At 44.6% G+C, this 25300-nt stretch overlaps 2 protein-coding genes across 7 annotated transcripts in view; both read left to right on the plus strand.

The window, feature by feature from the left end:
• APLF (aprataxin and PNKP like factor) overlaps positions 1–5201 on the plus strand; it is a 25357-nt gene extending 20156 nt beyond the window's left edge. For 3 of the 4 annotated variants that reach the window (XM_077317887.1, XM_077317868.1, XM_077317879.1), the window contains exons 9-11: positions 1012–1058; positions 3335–3376; positions 4026–5201. In XM_077317887.1, coding sequence (XP_077174002.1) covers positions 1012–1058; positions 3335–3376; positions 4026–4234 — 298 coding nt within the window. In that variant the 3' untranslated portion in view covers positions 4235–5201. The remainder of the gene's footprint in view (positions 1–1011; positions 1059–3334; positions 3377–4025) is intronic. The other variant, XR_013227430.1, reaches the window with a different exon arrangement.
• An 8254-nt stretch (positions 5202–13455) lies between these two features.
• The window catches only part of LOC143827904 (cytochrome P450 2K1-like), a 32783-nt gene continuing 20938 nt past the window's right edge, over positions 13456–25300 (plus strand). For all 3 annotated transcript variants that reach the window (XR_013227438.1, XM_077317945.1, XM_077317960.1), the window contains exons 1-3: positions 13456–13763; positions 19704–19866; positions 23045–23194. Coding sequence is in view for 2 of the 3 variants with exons in the window: in XM_077317945.1 (XP_077174060.1) it covers positions 13566–13763; positions 19704–19866; positions 23045–23194 (511 nt within the window). In the remaining variant the exon portion in view is untranslated. The remainder of the gene's footprint in view (positions 13764–19703; positions 19867–23044; positions 23195–25300) is intronic.

Raw genomic sequence — 25300 nt, forward strand, 5'->3', positions numbered from 1 at the left:
ATTATCATGGGAGACGGAACTATGATTGATGAATTGTAGTCCATGGACATCTGGAGAGCAGCAGTTTGACTACCCCTGGTGTAGTGGGTCAAATGGGTATTTAAGGGTCAGCTAGAGAGGCTGGGAACTTGCATTCATGAACTGGACTGAGATACAATGGTCCTCTCTTGCCTCTCTTGTCCATGTTTTTCCTTTTAATTGGGGGTGCGGGCGGGGGTGGGGGGTGGGGGGAGCTGCAGGCTTGCAGTAGAAAAGGGGAGAAGTTGCACAAGCTGCCCTCCTCAGTAGACATGCCAGGCAGGATCTAACCCAACGTGGCTCATGAGTAAGGCTACAGCTCCTTTGTAGATGTTGCACTGTTTCCGCCCCTCCCCCAATGCAGGTACACAGTACCTTAGTAAAAAGCCTCACTCTGCCCTGCAACCAGATCAGGGGTATCTTGACTCACCTTGAAAGTATCTGAGAATCTGCTTCAGTCTTCTCAGTTTCTCTTTGGCGTTTTTGTTTTCACAGAATCACAGAGTTGGAAGGTACCTCCAAGGTCATGTCTAACCCTTGGCCGAAAGCAGAACATTCACAACTACCTGCCCACCCACAGTGACCCAAATTCAATGCCCTGATTATGGCCCCTCCTCAAAACTAGAATCCCTAGCTAATCTGGCCTGGAAGAAATCGGCCTCTCAGTCCCAAGGTGGCGATTGTCATTTCCCCCGAGTATGCAAGAAAGAGCCACAAGAGCCAAATAATGCCCTTCCCACCCCTTCTCTCTCTATATATATTTCTAAGCTAGAGGTTGGGAAGCAATTGTGTTTCCTTTTCTCTTGGAAAGCTCGGAGAAGTACTGGTATATGGAAGATGTAGTGGGCTAGTTGGTTAAATTCCCCTGCAGAAATTTCCTCAACCTTCCGTGATTGTTGTAATAGGTTTCACCACCCTAGAAACATTTTTTTCAGCAGTGGAGAGAGTGAGAAAAGGAGACTCTTAACTCATTCCCCTACCATTTCTTTGCAGGAAGAATCCTCAGCACAAGAAAGAATATAAGCACACGGCGCCCCCAGGTAAAGACTGACACTTGGTTTGATCAACAGTAGGGTTGATGGAAGGCTAAAAGGTTCAGTGTCCTTTAACAACAGCCTTAGAGTTAGGTTTCGTAGTCTTGTATGGCATTTACAAAAGAGCCTCTTGTGGCGCAGGGTGGTAAGGCACCAGAAATGCTGTCTGAAGCTGTCTGCCCATGAGGCTGGGAGTTCAATCCCAGCAGCTGGCTCAAGGTCCACTCAGCCTTCCATCCTTCCGAGGTCGGTAAAATGAGTACCCAGCTTGCTGGGGGGTAAACGGTAATGACTGGGGAAGGCACTAGCAAACCACCCCGTGTTGAGTCTGCCATGAAAACGCTAGAGGGCGTCACCCCAAGGGTCAGACATGACCCGGTGCTTGCACAGGGGATACCTTTACCTTTTATGGCATTTACCCCCTGACCGGGATAGTCCAGAATAGGCTGATCTTGGAAGCTAAGCAGTGTTGGTCCTGGCTATTATTTGGATGGGAGACCTCCATGGAATCTCAGTCGAGATGTGGGGGCAGACCAAGGCAAACCACCTCCCAACATCTCTTGTCTTGAAAACTCTTTGGAGTCGCCGTAAGTCAACTGGGACTTGTAATATACAATGATTTCATAAGAATGTCTTCTTTTCTGCTTAGCATACTTAGAGGAAGGAAGCTCCTTCTCTTCATTTTGTGTTGATGTTTTTGGGTAACTTTCTCACTCAGGTTTGCTACATACACATAAGAAAGCAATACACACAAACATACGTACAGAATCAGACCATCAGGACAGTATTACCTACTCGGACTGGCAGCAGCTCCCTGAGGTCTCATGGAGGTAGAGGGCTTTCACTTCACTTATGGCCTGGTCCCCTTGACTGAAGATGCTAGGGATTGAACCTGGGTCCTTCTGCTAGCAATGCTGATGTTCTACCATGGAGTTCTACCACCATGCAAAATCTCTAAAATTGTTCTGCAAAATGTTATAGATACCTTAGATTGGAGTCTACAAATCATGACTGGAAGGTAGACCTTTTCCACCAGAAGGTAGACTCTTTCCCACCTCTTTGTTTTCCCACCTTGGAGCCTGGAGCCATCTAAAAGGTGGATGTTGGGCATCTCAAGAGGCTTGTTGACAAAAAGCTCAAGTCCCACAATCAAGAAGGGGGAACTATGTGGCATTATCCATTCTTCTGAGAGCCAGCTTGGAATAGTGGTTAGAAGTGCAGTGATAAAGCAGTTTTGACTGAGCAGCTACCTCACAGGGTGTCCGTTGTGGGGAGAGGAAAGGGAAGGCGACTGTAAGCCTCTTTGAGACTCCTGGTAGAGAAAAGTGGCATATAAGAACCAACTCTTCTTCCTCTTCTTTCATCTTCTGCCACCAGGAACTCCATCAGCAGAAGACCAGGGAGGGACATTTTCACCCAAATCCCCTTCTTCCCTTATAACGCTCTTGGGCTCCTGCCATGATGTCTGTGAAGCTTCTGGGATTCCCATCAATTTTTTGGGGGTCCCAAGGGGGCTGCTGGGGAAACAAAGTTAAGAAAGATCAGCTGTTACAGCAAGTAGTGGTGGCTATAAGCACAGACAGCAGAATAAATAATAATAATAATAATAATAATAATAATAATAATAATAATAATAATAATAATAATAATAATAATAATAATAATAATAATAGAGTAGACTATATAAATATATAGAGCAGAAGTCCATGAGTGGCTGTTAGACACATGGCAGAGGTGGAACAGTATGTTTGGGAGAGTGATGCTCTGTCTTCTTGGTGCTTGGGGGGGGCACAGTGGGAGATAGGCTTGTGCACCTGGGGCCCAATCCATCCCGATTTGGTTTCAGCACACATTAAAGTCAACGACGCCATTGACTTCAATGGGAATTTTGGTGTTTCCGCCGTTCCTGGGGCCTGGGGGGTGGGGTTTCTGTTACAACCTCCATAGGGTAGCTCTTGGAGGCTCTCTCCTGACCCCCCCCCCCTTTCCAAATTTCACAACAGTTGGACCACGGGGTCCACTTCTAGGGGTTTCGAAAGAGGGTGCCCCCACCAGTTCCATTCAATCCAGTGGGACAGACTCTGGGCACTTGGGTTCCGGCTACTGTGTGATCCAGAGAATTGGTCTTGATGGGCCGTTGGCCTGATCCAATGTGGCTTCTCCAGTGTTCTGGTGTTTCCAATCATCTCAGACACTTAAAATGGAAATCAATTAGTGAAGGAAGTTTTTTTTCGTAATTCATGTTGCTGTAATAGTATCTTTACCTTGGCTTGTTCCTTTAGAACCCGAAAGAAAGCAGACGAGACCAAAGCCTATCAAGAAAGGTAAGGGTGCTGTATGTTTCTAAGCAGAGCCAATAAAATGTCACTTGGTAAATTCTGATTCCTGTGCTTAGAGCAAGGGTGGCCAAACTGTGCTCCAACTAATATGTGTTGCTTTTAAAGTTATCTAATATGGAGCCCACAATACTTAACACATGAGAATGCGCTTTTGAATGAGAGGTGGACAACACTTTTGAATAATATTTTACATTGTTTGTAAACTCCATTTTAAATTGTTTGACCACTGAGGAGGAGTGTCTTACTTCCTCAGATGTTCTGTGTGTTGTTGATGGTAAAGGTAATATACAGGGCATAATGAAAATTTTTATCAATGTTTTTGATTTGTGTTCTGTGCATCTGATTATAATACATACTTGTATTTTAAACAGCTCAACCTTTAGGTTCCTAACTTGTCTAGTCAGGTTGGGGTTTTGTTTCCCTTTTTCCTTTTTTCCCCTGTGACACCGGCCCCATGTTCAAGGAAAGAGGGGAATTTCTTCAGAGGCTGGAATAATTGCATCATTATTGCAATTGCAACAGCCTTATCTGTGCCTTGGGGAGCCCAAGGTCACCCAGCTGGTTGCATGTGGGGGAAGGATCCAAATTAAGCAGAATAGAGTAGTTTAACCGATTGGATAAAATCTCTCTCCAGGAAGAAGTCTCTTGGAGGATGACAGTGATAATGAAGGCAGACCTAATGAGTATGATCTAGATGACAGCTTCATTGATGATGAAGAGGAAGAAGAGTGTGAGCCTACAGATGAAGACTCAGACTGGGAGCCAGATTTTGAGGGCAAAGATGACGAAGATGTCGACACCCTCCTGGAGGAAGCACAGGAGTTTGTTAAAACCAAGAAGTGATTGGGCTGGTACAGTCTGTGCGCTTTGAGCATAAACAGTGAAAGTTAAAATCCGACCAAAATACATGAAAACTCCTGAGATCACTTTGACTTAAACATTCTAAACTTCATTGATTTGGAGGGGGGTTCAATTTGCATACTTTTCCCCACCAGATTTGTGTCTCATTTGCTCAAGATGGGGAGGGATTGCTTAGATCAGGGGTAGTCAACCTGTGGTCCTCCAGATGTTCATGGACTACGATTGCCATGAGCCCCTGCCAGCGTTTGCTGGCAGGGGCTCATGGGAATTGTAGTCCATGCACATCTGGAGGACCACAGGTTGACTACCCCTGGCTTAGATGACTGCGGCACTTTTAAGAGAATTTTTCTACTTTAGACTAAGTGCCAGATCCCTGGATAAAAATAATAATAAATCTACAGAACACAGTGAAGCTGGAGTTGAGAACTTGAGTTCCTTCCATTTGAGTGTAGAACAGCTCAGCCAATGTTCAGTGCTTCTTTTGAATGGAATAAGACTTAATAATCCTTACATTTGGTTCAGTTTAACCTTTTAATCTAGGTGTGTCTCACTTAAATAATTAGACTGGATTCAAACAGGTACATAAAACTTCCTAAAGTCATTTTTCTCACTAGTGTCACAGGGAAGATCTTGAAATGTTGTGTGTGTGTGTGTGGGGGGGGGGGTTGTACCATTAACATCTTCAAATGTGTGCTGGGTCTTAAACTGAGACCGCATGAGTGCGTTTGTAACATGCTTAATGCTAAGCAAGGAAAGGACTTGCTCTCCATCTATGGGAAGTGGAAAGAAACTCTAGATCTGCTGCTAAAGCAATTAGGATTTTGTTTTCTTTATTTGTACCATAGCTTGAGTTGTAAACAATGACTGTCCTTTATTACTTGTACAGTTCCACCAATACTGTTTGTATTTGAGGGAAAATGTTTATAAATTTATCCTGAAATCAATTATATTCGAAGTCTCTTTCCAGTATGTTGGTTCTTTTGAACACCGGCACATATCATGGGATTGTGTTTTCAAACTGAAGTCCTGAATGCCTGGCTAGTCATAATTCTCCTAGAGTTGTTCTCCCATAATAGTTCTTCTCTCTTCTCTACACTGGAGTCTGAAAAGTTTATCTTATATATAATAGTCAAGTGTGGCATAATCAGCAGATGCGTAAATCTGCAGCTCAGGCCTACACTGCTAACTTTAGGCACTCCCCAGAAAAATCTGAAAATAATTTAAAAAATACATTGGGGGGGGGGGAGAGTGGGAGAGCTTCTGGAATTCTGGCCCCACTGGTGGGCCTCCTGATGGTACCTGGGTTATGGCCACTTTGTGATGTAGAGTGTTGGAAGGGATGAGCCACTGGCCTGAGGAGAATCTTCATCAGTGGATGGGTTGTTTATCCCTCCTTCGACTTCTTCCCCTAAGTGTTTTGCCTCCCAACACTTTTTGTATAGCCATGGGGGAAGGCCAGGAATGCAAGCTCCTTCAACCCAGTATGACCTGTTCCTTTGAATGTCCCCTTCATCCTCATCAGTAGAAGACTCACCAGAAGACTGGGTACAATGTGATGAGCAAGTCCACCGGTGCTTCTTACACTGTGTCTCTGCAGGAGCCTTCCTCATGGAGATCCTCATCCAAGGGGCTTCCGCCCGATGTGCTCTCACCCACAGCATCCTGGAATGCGCCACAAGCCACAGTGGAACTTGTACGCTGCGCAAAAGCTTGGGTGTACCCAAAATATGGCTGAATCTCCCAAGTCATGTGGTTCAGGCACTTGCTCTCTACCAGGGGTAGTCAGCCTGTGGTCCTCCAGATGTACATGGACTACAATTCCCATGAGCCCCTGCCAGCATTCGCTCATGGGAATTGTAGTCCATGGACATCTGGAGGACCACAGGTTGACTATCCCTGCTCTATACCAACAGCCCTGTTACTCTCCACCGCCTGCCATGTCTATATGGCTTAATAAAGTCTGGTGCTTAATAAAGAAGTGTTCCTGGCCCAATCTGAGAAAGAACCTGATCCGCGAGAACTCTATTACTTGATGAGGAAGAAGTGCCTTGAGGTGTGTTCCCCACGGAAGCCTCCGCCGATGAAAATGTAGATTGCATCCCGCACCGGAAGGTATTACACCTGTGACTTACCTGACTTCTATTTGGCCTGCTTCTCGGTGCCTCTGATGCTGGCAGGTTCCCGTTAACAGGTGACCTTGGGACTGGGGGTGGGGAGGCTACACAGGTGGATTGCCGCCCTCTGGTGTTTGAACTGCGGCTTGTTGGCAGACTGTCGACAGCTGTTGGCACAAATCTCTGTCTGCTGGCACACGTGGACCAAATGGAAGCAAGGGGGGGGGGGGCTGAGAAGAAGGTCAGCCTGCCAGCCTGCCAAGAAGGTTCTTGGGTGGGAGGGGCCGGAACGGGAATGATTTGCTGTACTTGTCCCTTTAGCAGGTGACTGCCACCTCTCCCATCCTCAACCTTTTGCTGTAAAAATGCATTTTCATTGTGCAAAATAGCGATCCCCAACCTGTGGGCGGCGGACCATATGTGGTCCATCGACTAATTGGAGGTGGGCCGCAAAGGACGCCTTCTCCCCCCCGGCCCTTTACTTCACCCCCCCCCCGGCCCTTTACAACACGCTTTGGGTGTCATTGTCTCCCATCACTCCCAGATGGGACTATCTCGTTGCAGAGAAACAAGATCAGGGTTCCCATTGATTTGTCATTGTCACGAGTTAAAATTTCCATGAAAATAAAATGTTCCTTATGTTCATTGTTGTGGCGTGTCTGTATCTTATTTTGAAGGGATGTTTAAACATTACCATAGCGATCAGAGAGCGTTAGGGCAGTGGTTGAGAGTAGAGGAGTAAACTACCCCCCCCACCACCGGGCCTCAGTAAAATTGTCAAGCGTTGAGTGGTCCCCGGTGATAAAAAGGTTGGGGACCACTGCTCCAAAGCATCCACTTTCTCCAGGGGAATTGATTTCTGTAGTCTGGAGATGAGCTATAATTCCAGGATATACCTATGTCTCATCTGGAGGCTGGCATCCCTACTCACCACTAAAGGATGCAACTTGTCCACTGGCCACAGAATTGGGAAAGAGAGGCTTCCAGCATCCAGGTTAGTTCTCTACACTCTTGACAGATGTTGAACTACAACTTACTCTTGAATTAACATAATGTATGCCAAACCCCTTAGGATTGTCAGGGTGAGAGATAAACAGAAGTGGTTTGCCATTGCCAAACTCTTTGTAGTGTACCTGGTATCACTTGGTGATCTCTCATTCAAGTGCTAAGAATCGCTGACCCTGCTTAGCTTCTGGAATCTGATGAGATTGGGTTCCCCTGGGCTATGCAGGTCTGGGTGCAGACAAAAATACTATCACACAATTCCAGTTGAAGAGGGTTTACCGAGGATCCTCTAATGCAAGGGTAGTCAACCTGTGGTCCTCCAGATGTCCATGGACTACAATTCCCATGAGCCCTTGACAGCAAATGCTGGCAGGGGCTCATGGGAATTGTAGTCCATGGACATCTGGAGGACCACAGATTGACTACTCCTGTTCTAATGTGTTCATGTTGCCTTCTGCCTGTCCAAGTGGAATGGCATCATCTCCAGATTCTATTCTATGAGGTGTCAACCATTAGTACACAATGGCTGGCCCTCCTGATTCACCTAAATCCCCAGATCACTCATCATTGGGGTTGCAAAGGGATTCCTATGGGTCAGATCTCCAGAAGGAAGCCATACCACCTCTACCACCCTGTGGAGCTCTCCCTTAGAAACAGACATCTCACAGTTGAAGGAAGGATATGTCTATAAATGGCTACTATCCATGGTGACTCCATATTCAGAGGCAGTAAACATCTAAATTCCAGTGCCAGGAGGAAACATCAGGGGAAGAAACTGGCTGGCCACTGTATGAGCAGGATGCTGGACTAGATTAACCTAACCTAGAGGGATCTCATGTTGTTATGAATGTCTCAGCCTTTGTGCCCTATTGTTGGCCCTCCAGAGGTACTGGTTGGCTGCTGTGTGAGATAGGTTGCTGGACTACATGGACCACTGGTCTGATCCAGTGGGGGGTCTCCTAATGTTAGCTTTTTCATACAAAAAAGTTCAGTGAAAAGCAGTCTCTTTTAGTCTCTGTCTTAATGAAAAATAAATTACATCCAAAGAGTACAGCGGCTATCTTAAGATTCTATTGAGCTAAGGGTGGTGGCTTCATTCCTGCTGCAATTAAACTGTTTTCAGCCAAATCACTGGCTCAACTTACATATGGTGCCCAATTAGGCCCTTACTCCAATTTTGCTCCCTTAGAGAAAATTCAAGCAGGTTTCCTAAGAGCCCTCTTTAATGTTCCAAGGTGTACAGCTAATGTAGTTCCCCGGCAGGAGGCAGGGTTGACAAAAGTAGAGACCGGGGCATGGAAAACAATAATTAACTATTGGCTAAAAATTCATCTTCAACCTGTAGGCCTTATTCCTTCTTTCTTGTCAGTTAACCCACAACCCACCTGGTGTACAGAAATAATTAACAAACTTCTTTAAATTGGTTTAGGCCTGATCATCTATTAGAACCGGGGCACACAGGCAAGCAAAACATCTGGTCTATCAATGACTTATGGATACTGAGCTGCAAAATGAGATGGCCCTACTCCCAAGCCCATATAGGTTACTAAAGTCCTGGGAGGGATTTTCTACTGCACCATATCTAACATTAATCACCTTAACTAAATTTCGATGGGCTTTTTCGAGGGCCCGGTTCAATGCATTTCCATCAGCACTGCTAAGTGGAAGACTTGACCGATTATGCCCTTGCAGTTCAGGTGTAATTGAATCAATTGCCCACATTATATTATACTGTGACTTTTATAAGGTTGCCAGAAGCTGTTTAATCTTGGCCTTGCTATCAAGGTTCCCTGGACTTACAGATAATCATCTAATTAACATCTTGCTTGCAGATAAAGATAATTCTGTTTCTTACATGGTGGCAAAGTTTTGCTACACTGCCAGCAGAGTGCGGAAATCTTTGGTTACGGTTGATGCTGAGTGACCTGACTGTCAAAATGCTGTATTAATGTTTTGTGCCTTTGTTAACTCCTTGATGCCATGTGTCTGTATGTGGTCTGAAGATACTTTGATGCTGGTCAATGACCGTAATAAATAATCAATCAATCAATACATCCATTACAAGCAAACTTTAATCCCTCTAAATTATCTGCATGTGGATAAGTACCTAACTCATGTGCTGTTTGAACTGTAAAGTTTGGGGAAGAATGGGGGGGGGGGGGCTGGTAGCCAACACAGGCATGGGTATTTTCCTGACTGTACAAGAGGAAAAATGCTTTTTAAGGAAAATATGGATGTTCAGTTTGGCTCCCTTTGTTTTTCATGGAAGGCAGCTTTGATTAGGGCATGTCTGTGCAGTGTACAAAAAAAAAAAAGTGTACACAAAAAAGGCAATGTTTTTGAATAACTGACCTATTGTGATGGAAATTGCCTTTGCATGACCACAAAACAATTACTACTTTGTGGACTCTGGTGGCAGATTAGTTATTGGAGCAAACATGTCACAGGACAATATACTGCAAGATTACACAGTTCACCCGTTTCACGAGGATAAACCTTTGCACCGAGAGGGGGGGGGGGGGGAAGGCAGGGGACTCAAACTGCGTCCACCTTGGTGGATGGACCATTGTCGCCCTAACCTTGTTACTTTCCTTGGAAATAAGGCTTCTTCTAAAGAAGGGGAAAAAATTCCAAAGTTCTTTACCCCCTTTCCCACTGTCGATAGGAGAAAGTCCAGAGTGGTTGCTGGTTATCAAAGAATTATCATATAGCTGCATTTTGATGTTGTGACACAGTCTATTGATTTAGCCTCGAATCTGCTCACCAGCATTCTTTGGCATCACTATGCAGAGAAATATTATGTCTACATATTTGCATCTTCTTGATGTCCCACCCCTGAGAAGAGCTTTTCTCCTGGTACGAATGAATGCTTTCCCCTCAAAGGTCTTAGAGGGAAGATTCCACCGTATCCCATACCATGCGAGACTCTGTCCGTGTGGTTCTGGCTGCCCTGACTCTGTCTCACACATTTTGTTAGATTGCCCCTTATATGAGCAATGTCGGGATGACAGCTTTGTTGCTTTGCTGGGAAACCAGCCTTCTGTAAGTAAATCTATGACCTTGCAATGTCTGCTCTCTGACAAAGACCCAGGGGTAACCATTTTAGTTGCCAGGGTTTTAACTAAGATGCTTTTATAATATGCTGCCTACCTTGTATTTTATCTTTTATAGTTTATTTAATCATTTAAAAATCTGTTTGGTTATGTAACCCCATGGCCTATTTTATTATTTTGTTGAATTTTTAAACCCTATTTTTATATGTCTTATACATATTTTATGCCAATAAAGCATAAAGCATGACTGACTGACTATTGATTTAGCAGAATCAACTTGCTTTATATTTCCACTGTTATGACCGTACCTCATAGTCTGAGGAAGAGAGCATGCACTCGAAAGCTCACACCTTGAATAAATCTTTGTTGGTGTTAAAGGTACCACTGGACTCTGATTTTGTTGTGCCACTTCCATGCCAACACGGCTACCCACTTGAATCAGTCCATTCTCACTTTGGCACTGTAATGAAATACTGACTTAGCAAATCAGCACAGTCCGCCCCCCCCCCAAAAAAAAACACACATCTAACAACCCCACAAAAGCCTTTTGTGGTGCAGGGTGGTAAGGCAGCAGACATGCAGTTTGAAGCTCTGCCCATGAGGCTGGGAGTTCAATCCCAGCAGCCGGCTCAAGGTTGACTCAGTCTTCCATCCTTCCGAGGATACCTTTACCTTTACCTTTTATGACATTTACCCCCTGACCATCCATCCATCCATCCATCCATCCACTACCCTTCCCTGAGGCTCAGGGCAGCTTACCTAAAACATAGAAAACAATACATGGAACTCAGCTTTTCACAATAACAATAACATTAACATTCACTATAACAGAGGTAACAGAGTATAACAATGCAAATAGGTCCAGAGCAGAAAGCGTGGGTGGGCAATTTCAGCAATTTGAGCAATGGGCAATTTGAACGGGCAATTCCAGCACCCCCATCACTTGCTGCAGCTATGCATGGCGGAGTTGTGAATGGGGAGTCACCGATAGCGTGGAGCGGTGGGGGAACGGTGATCTCATCTGGGCTCATTGCCACCAGAAGTGGTGAGAAATCCTACCCCCTTGGGCTGGTAGATGGGAGGCCGCTTTGTCCAGGGATAGCGCTTTTGATTATGTGAGTTGGCGGGCTGTCACATTGGAGCGATCACGCAGGGACCAGGGCAGGAGGACTGCATTCTATTTTGCCCCAGCCCTTGGGGCCCAGTTTCTGTACCCTGCAGGGATAATCAATGACTCTCGATCCTTCATCAAGGCATATTGGATAAGCCTTTGTCTTACAGAAAGATGAGCCATGATTTCCACTGGCAGTGACGTCCATGCTTTGGGCTGGCCCGAGACAACTGAGAACCCAGGTGGCAGGTGACGGGACAGATTTTGGCCACATGGACCACCAACCAGCATCTAGGTTCGGACTTCCCTGTGACAACATATGGGTGGGCGATGGCGTTCAATAGCTTATAAAATGATGCAAATTCATTTCCGATGACTATCCTTTGGATTTTCCCAGTGTGCTGTTAACTGGTGTGCCAGAGCCGATCATGGGGTATGATGTTGGGTAATGGATGAGGTGGTACACCATGAGAGCTGGATCATGCAAGGCTCAGAAGCAATTGTTGCATCACCTGGTCCAGCCTCTGCAGTTGGAAGCGATGGCATTCCTGGACAGCGTAGTGGAGGAAGCTTTACTATGCAGGTGTGTCAGCATTGGCAGTCATTCCTAGGGCTTGCTATTGTGTCAGACCTAGGTGGATCTCCTCAGTATTGTTGGTCCTCATCGTGGAGCATACTACCATTATTAGAGCGGCCAGTATGCCGCAAGGTCAGGATGGGGCACCTGCTGGAGTCTCGGGGACTGTTATGCTAGCTCAGGCTCCATCTTCCATGTAGTGCCAATCCTCCAGTGCAGTGGTCGTCAACCTTCCTAATACCGCGACCCTTTAATTCTGTCCCTCCTGTTGTGGTGACCCCCAACCATAAAATGATGCAAGGGTTCTTTCACAGAAATTAAACAGAAACTGACCAATGGCGTGAAGATCCATTGTTCAGGATTGTATATAAATTGGTTATAAGTTGTATATAAATTGGCAGGGGCCTTCAGGAGGAGAGGCAACAGTGGCGGCGGCACCTCCCCAGCCAAGCTGCTCACCTTGCCGCGAGCCCTGTGAAAGGGTCATTCGACCCCCCAAAGGGGTCCCGACCCCCAGGCTGAGAACCACTGCTCCAGTGAGAGGAAAAACAATGCTGTGGCCATGTTTAATGGCCTCTTATTCTAGCCAAACTCTCCTCCTGCCAGTCTATAGCTATTGTTTGAGGACGTGAGAAGCAGAAGTTTTCTGACAGCATTGCATAACATGTAGACCAGTGGTCCCCAACCTTTTTATCACCGGGGACCACTCAACGCCTTTTACTGAGGCCCAGTGGGGGGGTAGTTTACTCCTCTACTCTCAACCACTGCCCTAGCGCTCTCTGAGCGCTATGGTAATGTTTAAACATCCCTTCAAAATAAGATACAGACACGCCACAACAATAAAGTGTGTTGTAAAGGGCCGGGGGGGGGGGGGAGAAGGCGTCCTTCGGGGCCCACCTCCAATTAGTCGAAGGACCACATCTGGTCCGCGGCCCACAGGTTGGGGATCGCTAGTGTAGACGACATTGTTGTGTGCCTTGCCCACAAATACCTTTCCCCGCCAGCCATCAAATATGATTTACATTCTCCATTAAAAATTGTACCGTAATTGTCATGCCAGTAAATTAACACACTGCAGAACCAAGCGAACCCTTTCAATCCTTGAAGCGGTGGAGAATTTATAGCAACGGAAGCTTTCATAGCAAAATATTGGCAAGGAGTTCAAGGAGAATTCAAGCAGTATTAACATGCTTATGAAAATTCTGGCGCAATAATTGCCCTGTGGGAGTCAACAAAATCACTGCCTGAACGGGTGGAACTGGATCAAATGGTTAAAGCTATGGAAGTGGGAGGGGAGAATACAGGATAGTTCTCATAGGTTCACCAGAGTCGTCACACAGGGAACAACAAATATTTATACTGGTTGCTTCATCTAATGGGCACCGTCGAAGGCCAAATTGAGTATTATCACTTGAGTATTATCACAAATTGAGTATTATCAGAGCTGCTTTGGATGATTTCTTGGCACATGGCTCTTATGGATCCTGTTTCCTTCTTGCTCCTTTTTGTCCTCACCATACTGTTCATTTTGAAAATGGGCAGCTTCTGGAAGGCTAGTGGCCAAGTTTCCCCCCCAGGACCAACGCCATGGCCTCTCCTTGGAAATGTTCTCCTCTTGGATATGAACAGGTCTTACAGATCCATGTCTGAGGTAAGCATTTTTTTGATCTTTCCTTGCCATTCGTGGGATTTCTGTATTATCTTGAATTTCCTATTGGCCAGACAGCATTCCAGCTGTTCCCTCCCAAGTAAAGACAGCAACCTCTGAAATTAAAAAAAAAATGAACAAGACATAGCCCTGTTGTTCATCGACATCTAACTGCAGATTTTCAGAGCAGTGAGCTTTCAGTATTAACGTCAAATTATGTGCCCATATTAGGCACCATTCTTTTTTCCTCTGGTTTATTCATTCTGTTGTTACAATATCTAGATGCAGTTTTCTAAATCAGAGTGGAATGTCACTTGTGATGTGTGTGTGTGTGGGGGGGGGGGAGTGGCGACATCCAATTTTTAAAAGAAAGCTATACAGTTGACCTATCACAGTTGTACAGTAGCACCCAGCAAGTGTGTTTCCTTAAATTTCTCATGGTTCCGGTTTTGCATTTTAATATTAGTTCACTAGAGCGTCTTGTGGCGCAGAGTGGTAAGGCAGCAGACATGCAGTCTGAAAGCTTTGCCCATGAGGCTGGGAGTTCAATCCCAGCAGCCGGCTCAAGGTTGACTCAGCCTTCCATCCTTCCGAGGTCGGTAAAATGAGTACCCAGCTTGCTGGGGGGTAAACGGTAATGACTGGGGAAGGCACTGGCAAACCACCCCGTATTGAGTCTGCCATGAAAATGCTAGAGAGCATCACCCCAAGGGTCAGACATGATTTGGTGCTTGCACAGGGGATACCTTTACCTTTACCTTATTAGTTCACTGAATGAAAGGAAACTGAAAGGAATGCAGGCAAAGGGGAAAAGCCTGATGTTTAAATTGACTTAAAAAAATGACAGGAAGTTATGAAGCCCCCTCTTCCATTCTGTTGAGCGCTAGGGAATTCTCTGATGTGTTATTGATCACTGTGAAAAATGGGAAAGAGTCACACAGTCTAATGTACAGGGAAGCATATTGAGGGTATAAAATGAACTGACACTGGCATTGAAAACTGTGATAGTTGGCCAGGTGTGCATGCGCACCTGTGCAAAGTCAGCGGCAACACTATCACACGTTGCACAGGGCTGCAATTTGTAGGGTGGAGGAATTCTCTGGGAGAAGCTCTGGAGAGCTTTTTTAGCCTTCCCCAACAAAATTGGAAAAAGGTGGCATTTCCCCAGTGCTGTACTGCAACTGAATAATAATGCTAATTTCCTGCCCTTCCTTGCAAATTTGCATAGTTTTCTCTTTGTGATTCTCTGATTTGACCCTGCACATGGATTGTGTGATCTTGGCAGTTTCTGAAAATCTCTCCTTTGCAGAGTGCCTCTTTCTTCAAATGGACCAATTCGAAGCAATTTTTAAGTGCAGCATTTTGCAGAAAATCCACGTGGCTCAGCTGCCATTTTAATGTTAGGTTTCCAGAGACAGCCAAAATGGTCCCCCCGCCTCTCTCTCACACACACATACTCACGTACACTGTTCACTAAAGCATTAAAGAGAAAAATATTTTCAAAGCTTTAGGGTTCCCATCCCGGTGTCTTTCTTGCTTTACATCTCATGACAATTTTATTTCCACTGACAATCTCCTCCCTTTTTTTGTTTGCATGCAGGATTGAGATCCTTTTCTTTTTTGCACTAGGGACATTGCCATTTGCCTCCTCTCTGATTCCTTTTCCAAGTCAATACTAGCAGGAAATTAACCCCAGCACAACTTCTTTTAAACTTTCCTCCTGTAGTTTTAATTTTTTTTATTCAGCGAATTGAGACTAGCAATAGTCTCATATTGATAGACTCAATTGTTGTTGTTAGGTGGGAAATCGTGTCCGACCTATCGCGACCCCATGGACAATGATCTTCCAGGCCTTCCTGTCCTCTACCATTCCCCAGAGTCCATTTAAGTTTGCACCTACTGCTTCAGTGACTCCATCCAGCCACCTCATTCTCTGTTGTCCCCTTCTTCTTTGCCCTCAATCGCTCCCAGCATTAGGCTCTTCTCCAGGGAGTCCTTCCTTCTCATGAGGTGGCCAAAGTATTTGAGTTTCATCTTCAGGATCTGGCCTTCTAAAGAGCAGTCAGGGTTGATCTCCTCTAGGACTGACCGGTTTGTTTGCCTTGCAGTCCAAGGGACTCGCAAGAGTCTTCTCCAGCACCAGAGTTCAAAAGCCTCAATTCTTTGATTCCTTATGGTCCAACTTTCACAGCCATACATTGCAACTGGGAATACCATAGTATTACCATAGACTAAACGCACTTTTGTTGGCAGGGTGATGTCTTTGCTTTTTAGGATGCTGTCTAGATTTGCCATAGCCTTCCTCCCCAGGAGCAAGTGTCTTTTAATTTCTTTGCTGCAGTCCCCATCTGCAGTGATCTTGGAGCCCAGGAAAATAAAATCTGTCACTATCTCCATTTCTTCTCCATCTATTTGCCAGGAATAGAGAGGGCCAGATGCCATGATCTTCGTTTTCTTGATGTTGAGTTTCAAGCCAACTTTTGCACTCTCCTCCTTCACCTGCATCAACAGGCTCTTTAGTTCCTCTTCACTTTCTGCCATTAGAGTGGTATCATCTGCATATATGAGGTTGTTGATATTTCTCCCTGCAATCTTGATCCCAATTTGTGACTGCTCTAATCCCGCCTTTCTCATGATGTGCTCCGCATACAAGTTAAATAGGCAAGGTGACAGTATACAGCCTTGCCGAACTCCTTTCTCAATTTTGAAGCAATCAGTGATTCCATGTTCAGTTCTCACTGTTGCTTCTTGACCTGCATATAAGTTTCTCAAGAGACAAATAAGATGCTCTGGTATTCCCATCTCTTTAAGAACTTGCCACAATTTGTTGTGCTCCACACAATCAAAGGCTTTAGCATAGTCAATGAAGCAGAAGTAGATGTTTTTCTGGAACTCCCTAGCTTTCTCCATCATCCAGTGTATGTTGGATAACTATGATCTCTAGTTCCTCTGCCTCTTCGAAATCCTGCTTGTACTTCTGGAAGTTCTCGATCCGCATATTGCTGGAGCCTAGCTTGTAAAATTTTGAGCATAACCTTGCTAGCATGAGAAATGAGTGGAATGGTGCGGTAGTTTGAACATTCTTTGGCATTGCCCTTCTTTGGGATTGGAATGTAAATTGAACCTTTTCAAATCCTGTGGCCATTGTTGAGTTTTCCAAATTTGCTGGCATATTGAGTGTAGCACTTTTACTGCATCGTCTTTTAAGATTTTGAATAGTTCAACTGGAATGCTGTCACTACCACTAGCTTTATTGCTGCTCAGACTTCCTAAGGCCCATTTGACTTCACATTCCAGGATGTCTGGCTCCAGGTTAGTAACTATCCCATTGTGGCCCTTGTATAATTTTGTATAATTTTCTGTATAATTTTGCCACCTTCTGTATAATTTTGCCACCTTTAAAAAATCTCTTCTGCTTCTGTGAGGTCCCTACCGTTTTGGTCCCTTATCATGCCCGTCTTTGCATGAAACATTCTCTTCATATCTCCAATTTTCTTGAAAAGATCTCTGGTCCTCCCCATTCTATTGTTTTCTTCTATTTGTTTGCACTGATCATTTAAGAAGACATTCTTATCTCTTCTAGCTTTTTTCTGGAATTTTGCATTCAATTGGATGTATTTTTCTTTTTCTCCCTTGCCTTTCACTTCCCTTCTCTCCTTAGCTATTTGGAAAGCTTCCTCAGACAGCCATTTTGATTTCTTGCATTTCTTTTTCTTTGGGATGGTTTTAGTTGCTACCTCTTGTACAATGTTGCGAACCTCCGTCCATAGTTCTTCAGGCACTCTGTCTATCAGATATAATTCCTTAAATCTATTTGTCACCTCTACTGTATATTCGTCTATGATATGATTTAGTTCATACCTGAGTGGCCTAGTGCTTTCCCCTACTTTCTTCAATTTAAGCCTAAATTTTGCAACAAGAAGCTGATGATCTGAACCACAACCAGCTCCTGGTCTTGTTTTTACTGACTGTATAGAACTTGTCCATCTTTGGCTGCAGAGCACATAGTCAATCTGATTTCCGTGTTGACCGCCTGGTGATGTCCACGTGTAGAGTTGTCTCTTGGGTTATTGGAAAAGAGTGTTTGCTATGACCATTGTATTCTCTTGACAAAATTCTACCAGCCTGTGCACATCATTTTTTGGCGTTGCTTCTAGAAGGTGTTGTAGGGCTTCATAGAACCGGTCAACTTCATCCTCTTCAGCAGCAGTGGTTGGGGCATAGACCTGGATTACTGTGATGTTGAATGGTTTGCCTTGGATTCGAACTGAGATCATTCTGTCATTTTGGGGATTGTATCACAAGACTGCTTTTCCTATTCTCTTATTGATTATGAAGGCTACTCCATTTCTTCTGCGCGATTCTTGTCCACAGTAGTATACCTGATGGTCATCTGAATTAAATTAACCCGTTCCTGTCCATTTTAGTTCACTGATTCCTAAAATGTCGATGTTCAGTCTTGTCATCTCTTGTTTAACCATGTCCAGCTTGCCTTGATTCATGGATCTGACGTTCCAGGTTCCCATGGAATAAAAATCTTTACAGCATCAGACTGTCTTTTAGCCACCAGTTACTTCCACAACTGAGCGTCCTTTCGGCTTTGGCCTAGTCGCTTCATTCATTCTGGCGCTACTCGTACTAGCCGTCTGCTCATCCCCAGTAGCATATTGGACACCTTCCGACCTGAGGGGCTCATCTTCCGGCGTCATATCGATACTGGAGTGGTTTGCCATTTCCTTCTCCAGTGGATCACCTTTTGTCAGAGCTCTCAGCTATCCATCTTGGGTGGCCCTGCACGGCATAGCTCATAGCGTCACTGAGCTATGCAAGCCCCCTTGCCACGGCAAGGCAGCGATCCTTGAAGGGGGATAGACTCATACCAATGTCAAAAAAATTAAAAACTAAAAACAAGGGGGAAATAGAGCTTGTACACTGATGAATGGGAGAAGAAGAAGAAGAGTTGGTTCTTATATGCCACTTTTCTCTACCCAAAGGAGTCTCAAAGTGGCTTACAGTCGCCTTCCCTTTCCTTTCCCCAGAACAGATATCCTGTGAGGTGGGTGACGGTGAGAGAGCCCTAATATTACTGCGCAGTTGGAACAGCTTTATCAGTGCTGTGGCGAGCCCAAGGTCTCCCAGCTCGTTGCATGTGGGGGAGTGTGGAATCAAACCTGGCTCACCAGATTAGAAGTTGGCACTGCTAACCACTACATCAAGCTGGTAGAAGGTGGAGAGTAGGCAAAATGACCTCAATGTGGGCAGAGAAGTGACATTCAAGGAGTGGCAAAAAGGTGGAGGGGAAAGCTGAGGAAATCTGTATGCTTTTGAATTACCTTCAACTTAAAAGTGAAAGAGGGGGGAAATCTGCACAGAAGCACTCTCAGAAAACCCAAAGAAACAACAACCATAAAGCCAACTGAGTGCTGATGGGAGGAAAATCAATGCAGAATGACAAAGTGGCAGGCACACTGATGGACATGCACAGTGAAAGTGAGGTGGGACACCTGTGCATAATAGGCCATAGCTGTTTGTTCTGGCTTCTTTTACTTGTGGCAATTGTTGTATTACTGATACTTGATGAGTGCCAAGAGGAAAGAGAGGGGGACTGGCAGGCTGGCCGAAGAACAGGCTTCTGGAATGATCCATGACCTGATACTTGCTCTTGTTTATATTCTGTAATGGTCTAAATAGAAGCAAAAACAAGGATTGGGAAAGAATGCACAGGCCCCTAGATCCCTGCCAGCTAGTGATAATTGTGAAGCAGGTAAGTAGAGGCAGGCAATGGCCAACCAGTTGCCACAAATTGTCTCTGAGTTGGCCATTTCTGTTCAGCCACGTATTTTGTGTATAAATGTATGCTAAGGTGTATTTGAGTAAGATGACTACTGTCTTGAAGACCAAAGCTGTTTTTTTTCCTCCCCATTTTATAAAATTATATGTCAGCTATCCAAGCAGTATGGTCCTGTCATGAATTTAAAAATCGGTCTTCGGAATGTAGTCATTCTGACGGGCTATGAGACTGTAAAGGAAGCGTTGGTGAACCAAGCAGAAGTCTATTTGGATAGGCCCATGATCCCAATCGTGAAAAGTATTTCAGAAGGTTTTGGTGAGTACTTTGGAACAATAGGCGTTCTTTGGAACAACAGGTGTTTTTGCTTGCTTTGCAAATTGTTAAAGGAGTAGGCTAAATCAAGTATTTTTCTTATGTATTTCCCAATGTGGAGTCAGCAACCCTAGTTATGACCTAGAATCATAGAATCATAGAATAATAGAGTTATTATTCTCTACCTCATCTCCTCTACCTTAAGCTTGTTCTCCATTCTTCTGCAGTGTGGTGGTGTGGTTCAAATGCCAACTTGTCCCATGGAAACTTACTGGGTGACTTTGGGCAAATCACATACTCTCAGACTTATCTCACTCATTTGTTGTGAGGATAAAACAGAGGGGGAAAGAACCATGTAAGCTGCTTTGAGTCCCCATTGGGAAGAAAGGTGGGGTACAAATAAATTAATCATGTAAATAAATACTCAAGCCAGGAGCTACTTTTAGAATTAACTGCTCCACCTCATGGTTGGAGGCAGAGAAGTGGTCGTAGTAGCAAGTGTCTTCAGGCAATGCTGTGGATTGAGTTGCCAATATGATTGTTGATCATATGAAGATCTTGGTTCCCTGCCACATGAAATCTGGAACAGAGCTCATAGCAGTATCATAGAATCACAGAATCATAGAATCATCTTGGCTTGTTTACTGTATCATTGGAGAGGGATTTCTTGATCCCATGCTGTTAATTTTGTTCAGTGACTTCTCAGAGGAAAAGAATCAAAATGGTACAATGGACCAATGTGTTTCACTGCTCATCTTTTCTGATATATTGGGGTGGATTCTAGCACTGTCCACATATTCCAGTGGACAAAGTTGGATGCCTTCCTCCAAATTAAGTAGCTCTTCCTCTACAGCAGAGGTGGCCAAACTGTGACTCTTCAGATGTCCATGGGCTACAATTCCCATGTGCTGGCATATGCTGGCAAGGGCTCATGGGAATTGTAGCCCATGGACATCTGAAGAGCCACAGTTTGGCCATCCCTGCTCTAAAACAACTGTCACTTAAGATGAACAAAGGCTCTTTAGGTTGAAGGAAGGCTCCTTAGATGATCATTGGATCCACACCATGGTGTAATAGCCCATCCTTGCCAGCTGTGTGGGTGCTTGGAGACGTAGGAGGGATCTGGGCTAAACCTATAGCTGGCCTATTTTTTAGTAGGCTGTTAGCAAAAGTTAGTTGTTAGTTAGGGAGGGAGGTTAGTATTGTTAGCAAATTGAGTTGGGCTAATTAGGCAATGAGATGGGTTTCTTACAGGGTGCTAGAGGGAGAGGGGATTGATGCCTGGAACTGGCCCAGAAACTGGTAGATGTGGAGGAGGGCCCCTGGAGTGGTGGTGATCCCAACAATATTGGGCTAAGGGAGGTACAATGGTGGGAGGAGACTGGACAATAGAAAGTTTGGAAGATGTGGAAATGCTTGCAATCCTTCTAATCTCTGTCCCATCTTGAAACACACTGGGGAGAAGGCTAGGGTGGCACTGATGATGTGCAACACCAGGTCAATTAACAAGACCTTGAGCTGCATGACTACTTAGCAGGGCATGGGGTTGACCTGGCATGTGTCACCAAGACCTGGATGAGAGAAGGCAAGACTGTCACCTTGGAAGATATTGCTCCACCTGGGTCCTTGTCCTTCATGAATCTCTGGCGATAGTGGTCCAGGATGATATCACCTACAAGGCTCTCCATGCGCTGCTGATCTCAGGGGTAGAGAGTGTTGGTTTAGGATGGGACTCAGTTGAGAACTTGACCATCTGGTTGATGTACCATCTGATCAATGCACCACCAGCTACTTTGTCTTGCCTACTGGAGGTGATGACCACCTGGGTATTGCAGTTCCCCGGCTTCTGATCTTGGAGGACAACAATGTCCATGCAGAGTCACTATCTCTGGGACAAGGTTTGGACCTGGTGTTGACCATGGTGACACTCCGGTTCTTGCAGTTTGGTGCTAGTCCCACCCACCAGGCTGGCCACACCCCCAACCTGATATTCCGTGCAGGGATAGAGGTGGGTCTGATGGGGATTGACCCCATTCCATGGTCAGACCATCATGACCAGAAAGCCTGGATTCAAATCCCACACATTCACTCTTTGAGCTGCGGGTGTACTTTAGCTTGCCCATGGAGACGTATGGATCCTGAGGGATTCCTGAATGCTCTGTGAGACCCAATGCCTTCCAACAAGTCATTAGCAGATCTTGTGGAGGACTGCCATGTACGTCTCCCTGCCGCCAGTAATGACATCGCTCCTTGATGTCCTCTCAGCCCTTGCATAAAACTAGCTTCTTGGTATTCCAAGGTACTTGGTGAGAGGAAGAGGGAAATAAGAGCAAATGTGGAAGAAACCTCACAATGAAGCCATGACAGCATCTTATCGCATGCTTATGAGGGTGTACGAGATAGCAGTGAAGACTGCTAAATGGGAGTTTTATGCAGTCTTTATCACATCCATGAGCTCATGGCCCACCCTGTTGTTTAGGGTAGTTAGTCTCTTTCTGTCCTTGATGGACGGCACTAAAATGCCAGACAATTGGTTCTTATATGGTTGGTTCTTATATGCCACTTTTCCCTACCCGAAGGAGGCTCAAAGCAGTTTACAGTTGCCTTCCCATTCCTCTCCCCACAGCAGACACCCTGTGGGGTGGGTGAGGCTGAGAGAGCCCTGATATCACTGCTCGGTCAGAATAGTTTTATCAGTGCCGTGGCAAGCCCGAGGTCACCCAGCTGGTGGGGGAGCTCAGAATCGAACCTGGCATGCCAGATTAGAAGTCCCCACTCCTAACCACTACACCAAATTGGAACTTGGTTGTGAGGCTTTGGTGACCTATTTCGTGGATAAAGTCTCAGTGTTCTGCAGTGACCATGTTTGATAAAGAAAGGGAGATAGATACCCCTTGACCACCTTAGGAGGACATATTTGATAGCTTCAGCTGGCTTTCTTTAATTGAAATGGAGTAGCAGGCTAAAAATCTAAGGAATAAACAAACACACATAAAAATATATAAATAAATAACAAAGGAGCACACTTCATGCAACTGTAAACAGTGCACATAGAAACACAATGCAGTTCTTCCTTGGGATTTCCCTGTGATATGCAGGACCTCCTTGTACATATGGGTTTCACGAATACAATCGTATAGGTTGTGGCAACTCTTGAAACTAGCCCTTTGCTTGCTTTCAGGAGTGATTCTTTCTGTCGGTGAGAACTGGAAGGTGATGCGGCGCTTTTTGTTAACCACGTTGCGTGACTGCGGAATGGGCAGGAGAACCATAGAGGACAAAATTGTTGAAGAATGCCATTTCCTAATAAAGAAATTCGAATCCTACCAAGGTGAGTTGGTGTTGTCTTCCGTGCTTTAAGAACATTTCTACAAATCACAGCATAAATTGATTCTTGTATTCATTCACCATTATGACTTCTAAAACTAGTCTCCAGAATCCACTGAAGAGATAAAATTTAAAACCTCTTTAAGCCCTTAGCATATAGGGGCTATGTTTCTCTAAGTCCTTTGTCTAAAGCAGCGGTCCGCAACCTTTTTCCGGTTGTGGACTGCTGCCAAGGGATGGGGGGAGAGGGCAACCCGGTGCCCGCGCAAACGTGCATGTGTGGGACTGCTGCGCACAAGCATTTGTGCTCTCCATCGGGTGCAAATGCGCATGCGTGACATGTCTGTGCCTGAACTTCAAGTAGCTCCACCTTCTCCCGGGTTGAATCCAATTTTTTATCTGTGTCTTCCTGTTTTCGTTTAACCTCTTTGACTTCAATTGTTGTTTCATCAAGTTGTTTCTGTATTTCATCGATCTGTTTAGCATTCTCTACCATGCTTTTTCAGATCAGCTATATCCGCAGATAATTCTTTCTTACAGGTGTTAACCTCTTACCTTATTTTGTGTAGTTCATCTCTTGTACTATGAGATCTTTATTTAGTTTGCTGCTTGCTCTTAAGACCACTGCAATATCACCACTGCTTTCATCTTCTTCACTATCTTTTGGAACTTTTTAAAGAGGCATCACTTTGTTTATGACTTATCTGTTGCAATAGCTCAGACAGGCTCTTGTTCTTAGGTGATTTTTTTAAATATCTGCTCTTGATATTAAGGTAAAGGTATCCCCTGTGCAAGCACCGAGTCATGTCTGACCCTTGGGGTGACGCCCCCTAGCGTTTTCATAAATATCGGTTATAGAAACTCTGTTGAAACTATACTAAAAAGAAATCTATATATATATATGTATAATATCAAGAGCATATATATATAGATTTCTTTTTAGTATAGTTTCAACAGAGTTTCTATAACCGATATTTATAAACTTTCATCTAGTAACATTCAATAATTCTAAACCTTAAAATAGGAGAGAACTTTTATTTTATAAGTAGAAACAAACCCTTAGTATATAAACAGATTAGAACGAATTATATACTATTTATCAGCAGTCAGTCAATTAAAGTTGGTAGGAGTGCAACGTACCATCGCGCTCCAAGCCAGGAATTTGGGGGTGACAATCGATGCCTCCCTGACTAAGAGTTATCATTAAAATAGATGCTAGGAATTTCCACGCCTCTTTAGTTTCATCCGGCTTACATTCAAAGTTCACTCTGCAAGGTGCCCCTTTTCCTTCCATTTAGGTTGCTTATCGGTATGCCATTTATGCTGGTGCTTCTTTCTGCCTCTCTAGGAGATCATCTCTGGTTCTCTATGCTCTTGGTGTAAATACAAAGTCATGCACCTACACACTATCTGAGACCAAGGTCTCCAAGACAGCAAAACAATCAGTAAGCTGGATTTAAAATAACCATTTATGCAATCTCTTTTTTATTCATAGTATCTTGCTGAATCTGATTAAATATAGCTGTTACAAGCCATCTTTGTTAGTTCATAAGCAAGCGGAGAGGGGGGTGGAGGTGGAAATTTAATAACATCGGTTCCGAAGCACTCTCTCAGACACTTACCCCTCTCAGTTCTATGGAAAAGTCTTTTGTAGAACTTTTTGGAATGAAATAAAGTCTTGCAGGAGAAAAAGAAAAACTTTGCTGGCAGGCGTTGCCATGTCCGAAATTCTGGAGGACCGGAAAGTGATTGTGGCCTCTGCAAATCGGTATTTTGGAGTTTGATGTCCCTGGAGGTACTGTCTAAGTAGGGTTTGGGATTTCAAGTTGTTGAGTGGCTACACCCAGCTTAGGAGGATGCAGTCCTGCACCCTACTGTGCTTCTATCTTGTCCCACCTTCCACCCCACACTGTTTTTTTTTAACATCATGGTTTCTAACGTCACCCTTAGGTCCATTTATTCTTTGCATCTTCCTTGACTGAACCTCCCTAGATCAAATTGAGAGCTAGGGTTCCTGTCTCCTTACAAATCTTGATATCTCCATTCATACTACCCCCTTGTATATCATATCTAATCCAATCAAGCCTGTGATTGTCATTCACCTACTATT

The sequence above is a fragment of the Paroedura picta genome, chromosome 1, assembly GCF_049243985.1.
Source record: "Paroedura picta isolate Pp20150507F chromosome 1, Ppicta_v3.0, whole genome shotgun sequence".
Taxonomy (NCBI): Eukaryota; Metazoa; Chordata; class Lepidosauria; order Squamata; family Gekkonidae; genus Paroedura; species Paroedura picta.